Source organism: Corylus avellana, chromosome ca2 (assembly GCF_901000735.1).
Source record: "Corylus avellana chromosome ca2, CavTom2PMs-1.0".
Lineage (NCBI taxonomy): Eukaryota > Viridiplantae > Streptophyta > Magnoliopsida > Fagales > Betulaceae > Corylus > Corylus avellana.
Window position 1 is genome coordinate 8,694,920 of NC_081542.1, and position 10,556 is coordinate 8,705,475.

At 39.0% G+C, this 10,556-nt stretch overlaps 1 protein-coding gene across 1 annotated transcript; it reads right to left on the minus strand.

Moving 5' to 3' along the window:
• Positions 1–2,826: 2,826 nt before the first annotated feature.
• Positions 2,827–9,874, minus strand: LOC132172899 (uncharacterized). Its single transcript, XM_059584457.1, has 5 exons — positions 9,801–9,874; positions 9,553–9,679; positions 8,879–8,966; positions 3,158–3,266; positions 2,827–2,929 (listed from the first exon to the last, which is right to left on the minus strand). The coding sequence occupies exons 2-5, from the start codon at positions 9,661–9,663 to the stop codon at positions 2,827–2,829; spliced, it is 411 nt and encodes a 136-aa protein (XP_059440440.1). The 5' UTR covers positions 9,664–9,679; positions 9,801–9,874.
• Between the last annotated feature and the right edge of the window lie 682 nt (positions 9,875–10,556).

The window sequence follows — 10,556 nt, forward strand, 5'->3', positions numbered from 1 at the left end:
GTAAGATTTTCCATTCTAGTGAATGGCTCTCCGGAAGGGTTCTTTAGCAGTTCGAGGGGAATTCGGCAAGGGGATCCTCTTTCTCCATTACTGTTTGTTCTTGTTATGGAGGCTTTGAGTAAGATGGTGAATGCTACGGTTGACCAAGGGCTTTTGACAGGTTTCTCGGTGGGAGATAGGGTTATTTCGGAGTTGGAGGTCTCTCACTCCTTATTTGCTGACGATACTTTGATTTTTTGTGAAGCTTCTCTCGAGCAAATACGGTATGTGCGCCTTATTCTTTTATGTTTTGAAGCTATTTCGGGTTTGAGAGTTAATCTTGGAAAGTCCAAAATTGTGGCTATTGGAGAGGTGGAGAACATTGGGGTATTAGCTAATATTCTTGGGTGTAATGTTGCTGAGTTGCCCATGAAGTATCTGGGTCTCCCTCTTGGGGCGCCGTTTAAGGACACGGTTATGTGGAATGATGTGATTGAGAAGATGGAGCGTCAAATGGCAGGTTGGAAGAGGATGTACCTCTCCAAAGGAGGTCGTTTAACCCTCATCAAGAGTACTATGTCTAATCTACCAACTTACTTTTTGTCTTTGTTTCCGATCCCCATGAGCGTTGCTAAAAGGCTTGAGAAAGTCCAAAGAGATTTCTTGTGGGGCGGAATGGGAGATGAGGCTAAGTTGCATCTTGTAAAGTGGGATCAAGTGTGTCGTCCTTTGCAATACGGTGGTCTTGGTATTCGAAAGTTGCATCAGTTTAATCAAGCTCTCTTGGGGAAATGGCTTTGGAGATATGCGAATGAGAGTGAGGCTCTGTGGTGCAAGGTTATCAAAGCCAAGTACGAAGACCAGGAAGGCGGGTGGTGCACGAAGGAAGCTTCGGGTTCTCATGGTGTGGGTGTATGGAAGTATATTCGGCAAGGTTGGAGTTCTTTTGCCAAAGGTTGTCGGTTTGAGGTGGGGGAGGGTTCGAAAGTTCGTTTCTGGCATGATATTTGGTGTGGGGAAAATCCTTTGAAGCAAGACTTCCCTTCTTTGTTCAGCATCGCTAGGCACAAAGAAGCTTGGGTGAAGGATAATTTTACTTGGAGGAATGGGGTTGTAGAGTGGAATGTCATTTTTGTGCGACCCGTTCAGGATTGGGAGATGGATTTGGTTACTCCTTTTTTTGATCGGTTGTACTCGTGCAAGATCTCTGTAGGTACGGTGGATCGTATTTGCTGGGCCTCGTCTAGGAAAGGCAAGTTTGAGGTTAAGTCGCTCTTCAAGGCATTGTCTAACTTTGACCATGAGGTGTTTCCTTGGAGGAGTATTTGGTGCACAAAGGTGCCTTTGCGAGTGGCTTTTTTCGGGTGGACCGCGGCCCTAGGCAAAATTTTGACTATTGATAATCTACGTAAGAGGAACTTTGTGGTGGTGGAGTGGTGTTGTATGTGCAAAAAGTCAGGAGAGTCGGTAGATCATCTTCTTCTCCATTGCGAAACCGCAAGAACTCTTTGGCACGCTATCTTTAGTCGGTTTGGGTTGCATTGGGTTATGCCTGGCAAAGTGAGGGATTTATTTTATTGCTGGTGGTCGGGAGGTCGTGCTCGAAGCGCGGTAGTTTGGAAGATGATTCCTCTATGTCTTATGTGGTGTATATGGACTGAAAGAAATGCTAGATGTTTTGAGAATTCTACTAGGACTATAGAGGAGCTGACTCATTTTTTCTTCTTTACTCTTTACTCTTGGACGGCCGCTTGGCTAGCTCCTTTAGTAATTAGTTTCTCTGACTTCCTCTTTCATTTCTCTCCTTCCTAGGCGCTCTCTTGTTGAGTGGAATGTCATTTTCATACGATCGGTACAAGATTGGGAGATGGATTTGGTTTCTCCTTTTTTTGATCGGTTGTATTCTTGCAAGGTTTCCCTAGGCAACGTAGATCGTATTTGCTGGGCACCGTCCAAGAAGGGCAAGTTTGAGGTGAAATCGTTCTATAAGACCTTGGCCATTTCTAACCAAGAGGAGTTTCCTTGGAAGAGCATATGGGGTACTAAGGCGCCTCAGCGGGTGGCTTTTTTTGGGTGGACAGCAGCCTTAGGGAAAATTTTGACTCATGATATGCTTCGTAGGAGGAACATAGTGGTTGTGGAGTGGTGTTGTATGTGCAAGAAGACCGGAGAGTCAGCCGATCATCTTCTTCTCCACTGTGAGCTTGCAAGTGCTCTTTGGCACATGATTTTTCAGCGGTTCGGGTTGCTTTGGGTCATGCCTAGCCGGGTGAGGGCCTTTTTTGCTAGTTGGTGGTCGGGAGGTCGCTCTCGAAGCGCGGTTGTTTGGAAGATGATCCCTCTGTGTCTTATGTGGTGTATTTGGAATGAACGAAATGCTAGATGTTTTGAAAATTCCACTAGGACCATAGAGGAATTGACTCATTTCTTCTTCTGTACTCTTTACTCTTGGACGGCCGCTTGGCTGGCTCCTTTAGTGATTAGTTTCTCTGATTTTCTTTTTCATTTCTCTCCCTCCTAGGCGCTCTCAGTTTATACTTCCCGTGTATATGGGTTGCGCCCCTTTGCGCTCTTTTATATCATCATCATTACTTATCAAAAAAAAAATACTTCCCGTGTATATGGGTTGCGCCCCTCTGCGCTCTTGTTATATAATACTTTTACTTATCAAAAAAAAAAAGACATGGTCTACATCCATTTAACATAAGGTAGCAATATCATGAATAAGATAGAGCTGCTGCCAACAGGGATTCCGTTCATTTGCCTCCTAGCAAAAAAATAAATATGGAGGGCATACACTTATTTCACATGCTCTGTTAGGAGTTTACATGTAAAATCACAAACAACTTACCATCCCCTTTTCATCAATTGAGCAGCCACAGAAGAAACCTTTGCTAGGACATAGCCCTCAGGTGAACTAGCATGCTGCATAAAAAAGCAGAGACAGAAACTGCATGCAGGATAAATTTAGTTAGTGCATGGTCAACGAACATGTCAACTTAAGTACTTGCATAATTTGATAAGACATCGTAGTGTTACAATACGAAGTAATTACATAGTTATCACCAGAAGAACAAGCATGTAAGAAACAAATGCTATTGTGGACTAATACTAGTGATGTGAATGCTACAAGGATGATTTTAAAAAATAAAATAAAATAAAGAGCACAAAAGATAACCTAATCAAGCTTCTCTTGTCATCAGCGGTAAGAAAACCCCATTCCCTGATAGCTGCATCACGTATGGCTGCAGCAGCTTGAAACCTTGCATTTGGCACCTTAGAATTCCCTGGATAGATAAAACCACCATCAGCAAAAAGAACATGCACTATTACCTAATTTGTCAATAAACTGTCTTACTTTTTTTTTTTTTTTGATAAGTAATCCCAAGTATTATTAAGGGGTAAATATAGTTTAGCCCCCTCAACTAACAAAAATTTTTTTATAAAGACCCACGAACTGACAACTGTGACACTTAGGTACATCAAACTACTAATTTGTTGCATTTAAGCTACTTGGTTAGAGGTTGCCATCTGTTTATCAGTCTTCCTATAATACCCTTCATTTTTTAAAACCAAAATAATAAAAAAATAATAAAATAAAAAAAGAGCAAAGGGTGGGTTGGTTCAACCACCCAAATTTAAGGTGGGGGTGGCCCGTAGGCTAGGGGTTGCCAGCAAGCCCACCCAGAGGTGGCTGGGGGTAGAGCCACGAACCACCCCCATGGTGGTTGAGCGGTGGCTCAGCCACCCCCATTTCCATTTTTTTTTTTTTTATTCATTAATAATTATAATGGTTAAATTTGGTTTTTAAAGAGTCAAAATGAGGGTACTTTCAAAAGATGACTTTTCCATCCAAAAAGTAGACGATCAACGCTAACAGAGGGGCTTAATTACAACAAAATGGTAGTTCGATGTACCCAAGTGTAATAACTGTCAATTTGTAAGGTTTTATCAAAAATAGCTATCAGTTGAGGGGGTTGAAGTATATTTAACCCTATTATTAAAAAGCACAAAGGTGCAACCCAAATATAGAAGATGTATAAAAAAGATACACCTAATTAAAAGAAGAGAAAATATCTAGAAAAGCTAGAAATATTAAAATCAAAGACAGCAGCCCAATGGTAAAGTTTCATAAAGAAAAAAAGGCTTCCACTGATGTTCGCTCACAATCCTCAAAATGCCGATCATTTATTTCCCTCCAAAGGCACCACATAAACCAGGACAGTATCATTTTCCATACTGCATCAAAATGAAGCCTACCAACTTGCTCTCTCAAGCATACGAAGAGGTCTACCACTCAATTAGGCATAACCCAAGCCAACACTACATTGCTGTAGATAGCGTTCCAAAGAGCAGTGGCAATTTGAGAATGGAGCAAAAGGTGATCCGTCGACTCTCCATTCTTCTTACACATGCAACACCAACCTCTTCCTAAGGTTGTCCATGGCGAGAATTTTCCCTAATGCGACGGACCAAGCAAAGAAAGTCACTCTTAATGGGATCCTTATTCCACCAAATACTCTTCCCAGTATTATCATGAGGAACAAGGACATGGTAGTATGATCTAACGCCAAACAACCCTTCTCTTGGAAAGTACCTAACAAAGCTTGTCTTCACGACTCCGTCTCAATTTCATGGAATACAACAAATTTAAGAATGAGGTAAAGAAATCCACCTTCCAATCATGAGTTGCTCTAAGAAAAGTTAGCATTTCACCAATCGGAGGCACTAGAGAGATCCAAATGGTCTGCCACATAAGCTTCCTCAAATCAGGCAATACTGAACAATTCCAGAAAAGCAATCTTGAGGACTTGATCCCCACACCACACATCATGTCATAATCTAATTCTGGAGTCGTCACCCACCTCAAATCTAGTATGACTACAAAGCTCTCTCCAACCCCCTCCTAATATTTTTTCAAAGCTCCACCTCATACAACCCATGGACCTCAATAGAAAACCACCCACCCCACTAGCTGCCGTATTTAGAATCCACAACCACCCTGCATAAGGCTTCTCTCTCATGAGCATAGCAACAAAGCTACTTCCCCAAAAGAGCTCGTTTAAATAAAAGTGAACTCCAGACCCCTAACCCTACTTTAGAAATTGGAGTGCATGCTTTCGGCTAGCTAATCAAGTGGAATTTGAGCTCTTCACCAATGCCATCCCATAAAAAATCTTACTGCAAATTCCACATGCGACTGGCAACACCAACTGGGAGAGGAAAAAAAAGACATGAAGTAGGCAGATTAGATAAAGTGCTTTTAATCAAGGTAACTCCTCAACCCTTTGACAAGCACATCCTCTTCCATCAAGCCAAATGGTGTTCTATTTTCTCAGTAATGCTATCTCAAATAGATTTGGCCTTAAACAAAGCTCTCAGGGGAAGGCTTAAGTATTTCATAGGCAAAGAAGAAACCTTATAACCCAAGATGCTAGCCATGCCTTCAACATTAGTGACATTTCCAACAAAGACCAAATCTAATTTAGCCAAATTAATCCTCAAAACCTAAAACCGCTTAAAGCATAAAAACAAACAACGCAAGCTATAAAGATGATATGGATTTGCCCTGCAAAAAATCAAAGTGTCATCTACAAACACAAGGTGAGAAATGTTGAAAGCACTCCCACTCCTAGACCCCATCAAGAAGCCTGATAATAGGCCCTCATTCACAATAAGAGATATCATTTTACTTAACGCCTCTATAACAATAAGAAACAGAAAAGGGACAATGGATCTCCATGTCTCAAGCCATGGGAACTACTAAAGAAACCCGACAGAGTGCCATTTACCGACGCAGAAAAGCACACCAAAGGAGGTAAGTCAAATTAGTCTTGTCATACTCCATCGACCACTCACTACAAGCTCATTAAGACACCACCACACATGAATTGATCAAATTAATTAAGAAGGCTAGTGACTTAGATACCTAGAAATTGAACCTTAGGAAGCCAGTTTGGACCTTACCTAAGCCTAAGGCCATTATGTGGTGAGAGATTTTTGAATGGTTTAAAAATGTTTGAGGAAACTTCACTTAACACCCCCCCACCAAAACTTTCATCGCTTTTATAATCACCCTCTTAAAGTTCAAAACTCTTAATTTAGTGTTTCCACTATCCAACTTTAAAAATTTGCAATGTTACCCATTTGTTAGGATTTTCTATTAAATCCAAAATACCATTTTTTATTAAAAAAAAAAAAAAATTATTTAATTAAGGTAATTTTGAAGTTTTATAAATTTTACAAGGGTATAAAGGTCATTTCACCCATTTATCGTGTGATTTAACCCAAAACCCTAATAAGGGGTGACATTGCAAACTTTATAAAATTTGATACACTAAATTGAGAGTTTTTGAACTTTAGAGAGGTGATTGTAAAAGCGATGAAAGTTCAGGGGGTTAAGTGAAGTTTCCCCAAAATGTTTTTATATGACTTATTTTTAACATAGTTCAAACCCATTTGAACAACATGATTCTTGTTCAAATGGTGTCATGAAGCTGATGTGGCATTTTACGGTGGGAAACTTTGTTCAAAGACAATCCAAACAGTGTGAAAAAACTTGCGTGTCACAAAATGCATTGAGGAATGATAATTTGAAACCCGTTTGAATGACAAACCAAAACCAATCTCATATTTGTTTAGCATGGAAAGATCTTTAGGCTAGAAATCAAAATCGCATTTTTTAACCTAGTGCATTTGAATGCCGCTTAAGTCTGTTTAAACAGTGCGTGCCTTTCAGCAAAGTCAAAACACAATTTTTTGCGTTTTTCGGTTTTTTCGAAGGGTTTATAAATATATTCTTTTCTCATAACCACATAGGGTTCCTCTAAATATTTTGAGGGCATAAGACAGGCTAGAAAAAGAGAAAAGTTGAGAACCATTAAGAGAGAAAAAGATCTTAGATCTTTAACAAAATCATGCCACCGCCATCAGGAATCTTTATAAACATTTTAGATGGTAATATAGAAACCATATACCTTTTGAGATCAATTCTTCATTATTACTGCATGTGAATTTCAAGTTGTGGAGTCCAAAGACATTGAATGAATAGCGTGGGGAGCATAGTGAGGAGTCAACGCATAATATAAATGAATGAAGAAAGCAAGGATCACGGAAATATCAATCGTTAAAGAAGGATGAATAGTACAACATGAATTTCGTGGAGTTTAAGTCGATGTGTAAGTATATATGTGATTTTATATGTCATGTGCTCGTTTCCTTTAGTTCTAATATAGTTTAGAGCTGGACTAGGTCTCGTAGTTTTTCCCAATTGGGTTTTCCACCTCGAATACCAAGACCACCGTAGTGCAAGGGACGACAAACTTGATCCCACTTTACAAGATGCAACTTAGCCTCATCTCCCATTCCTCCCCACGAGAAATCTCTTTGGACTTTCTCAAGCCTTTTAGCAACACTCATGGGGATCGGAAACAAAGACAAAAAGTAAGTTGGTAAATTAGACATAGTACTCTTGATGAGAGTTAAACGGCCTCCTTTGGAGAGGTACATCCTCTTCCAACCTGCCATTTGGTGCACAAAGGTGCCTTTGCGAGTGGCTTTTTTCAGGTGGACCGCGGCCCTAGGCAAAATTTTGACTATTGATAATCTACGTAAGAGGAACTTTGTGGTGGTGGAGTGGTGTTGTATGTGCAAAAAGTCAGGAGAGTCGGTAGATCATCTTCTTCTCCATTGCGAAACCGCAAGAACTCTTTGGCACACTATCTTTAGTCGGTTTGGGTTGCTTTGGGTTATGCCTTGCAAAGTGAGGGATTTATTTTATTGCTGGTGGTCGGGAGGTCGTGCTCGAAGCGCGGTAGTTTGGAAGATGATTCCTCTATGTCTTATGTGGTGTATATGGATTGAAAGAAATGCTAGATGTTTTGAGAATTCTACTAGGACTATAGAGGAGCTAACTCATTTTTTCTTCTTTACTCTTTACTCTTGGACGGCCGCTTGGTTAGCTCCTTTAGTAATTAGTTTTTCTGACTTCCTATTTCATTTCTCTCCTTCCTAGGCGCTCTCTTTTTATACTTCCCATGTATATGGGTTGCGCCCCTCTGCGCTCTTGTTATATAATACTTTTACTTATCAAAAAAAAAAAAACTCGTATGTGCAATTTTGTGTGATGTTCTTGTTATTATTCGCTTCATATGATTGTTTCGAAATTCTTACATTTGAGCACATCATGTTTTTATTATCTTAAATTATTGGAACAGGTCATCATGTCTAAGGTTCGAATCCTTTTGGGTACAAACAATTTCTTGGGGTCAACCCGCCAGCAAAGCTAGAGTATTACCCGATCCGTGTGGAGGGGGCACTTTACACGAGTCCAAGGTTTATCTGATAAGGATGAGTACACGAAGTAACCCTACCTTGGTTCCTCATCAACAAAAAGAAAATTATTGGAACATGTATCAAATAATTATCAATCATTAATACCCACCAAGAAATTCCTTCGAAGTTGATACAAATACATATAAATATTAATGAATAGTCATCACCATTTTTTTCTTTTGAGTTGGTCTAGCTTTTAATGTTTTGGATGATCCAACAAATCTCTTCTCATTCTACCCAACTAATTAGCAAGTGCGCAACTTGCTAAAGCTTCAACAAAAATGGTATGTTGAAACATTGTTTTCAAGGGATGGAAGTGGGGAGGCCTTTAGTTCAGTTTCAAGCATTTATGCACTAAGATAAGCTAAATTTAAACGTCAGTTTTCTAGAACCCATCTCAAATGTAAATGTTCTAGCTTATGTTTAACTCTACATGCCCCATAGTGATACCTTAAAAGTGTCTAAGTCCAAGCCTTTTACTTTTTTGATAAGTAGTCCAAACCATTTACATATAGGGGGAAAAAAAAAAAAAAAATTGTTTTGCAGCACATATCAAACAACTTACCAAGAATAAATTGACATGCCTGATATGGCTGAGGGGACTGGCACAACGACAAAATTGTTGCCTCAGCTGCTGCTGGATTGATATGCATCTGCAAAAGGGATAACGGATCCGTATTAGAGTGTGCATCCATTCATGTGCATGCAACACTATTAGTTCAAAAATGCATGTATAGACCCTCAAAAAAATAATATCCCTGTATACATGTGCCATATGTGTGCATCTAGAGAGAGGGGTAGTATACAAGTCAAAATGGAGATTTTCAAAAGCAGCATAAGGGGGGGCTAAAGCACTTCCAAGTTCTAAATGTAAAATATACATACAAATCAAATCGACTGAAACACGGCTCAAGTTAAAACTACTTTCTTTTATCACCAGCATAGATGGATGCAGAAAACTTCATATAACATAAGGCCAATGAGCTCTAGCTCCAATGGCACTTCCACAACTGTTTGGACAATTTGGCCATGGATAAAAGACCCACCAGGAGAATATGTAATTCCGCAATCAAAAGAATAAATAAACAAATAAAAAATTAATATAGCAACAGATATTGTGGTCTTTTGTTATGAATGTGTGTGTCTCAGTGTCTGTATGTGTGTATTCTTTATTTAATTTTCTGAGGAACCAAACAGGCAAACAGAGAACACGAGTGTGAGAGAAAGAGACCGGGGGACCTGAATAGAAGTGCAGGCGACCTCGATGGCGTGCATGGTGGCCTGAAGCTGAGCCAAACCATCGCTCGCCGGACCAGGCCCAGGCACGCCGCTCTGTGGAAACCCTTGCATCCTCACCCAGAAGCTTCTGCATATAGAGACAATCAAAATCTATATTTAGATTTCAAATTTTAATTTATGTTTTCGATTTTTCTTTTTTTTGGTTTCAAGACATTTGGAGGATCCTGGTTTTTTTTTTTTTAACAGACCTGGTTTTTCTTTTTGGCAAGAAAACAATAAATTTGATCAGAGTGAGGGAGAGAGAGGAAGGAGAAGCAGCAGCATAGAGGTTTATACTAGGGGGAGCACAGGGGGTTTATAGTCACAGCACCGTAATAATTCGTGTTCACACATCATTTCAAATTATATCGAATTATATTATAAAAGTATACAGGTTAATTTTAATTTAACTTATTTTACTTAATTTATTAATTTGTGTTGTATAAAAAATTATTAGTTTTTATGTTACGTGTTGTGTATGAATTGTATATGAGAATAAGACCAGGGACGGACTTCAAAAAATTTATGAGAGGAGGCCAATCATTTTTTTTTTTTTTCAGGTTTTTAGAATTTTTTTATTAAAAAAAATATTTTGACTGTTTTTTTATGTAAGGGCCAAAATAGTTGGCATTTAAAAGTACGAGCCAATCGTAAGTGCCAAAAAAAAAAAAAAAAATTAATGGGTATGACCCAAAAAAATAAAGAATATGGCCAAAATTTTTTATTGAATAGGGCCAAAAAATTTAAAAATAGGGCCAGCTTTTTTTTCCAATGGGTCAAATGACTAAAATTAAAATTTTATCTTTTTTTTTTTTTAACATATAAATTTATTTTTTTTCCTTATTTTTGGGGGAGGGGTCATGGCCTACCCCAGTCCCCCTCCCTCTGCACCTTTAAACTTTAACTCATTAAATTTATGTTGAATTCACAAATTGTGCCAAAAATTGACAACATTTATATATAAA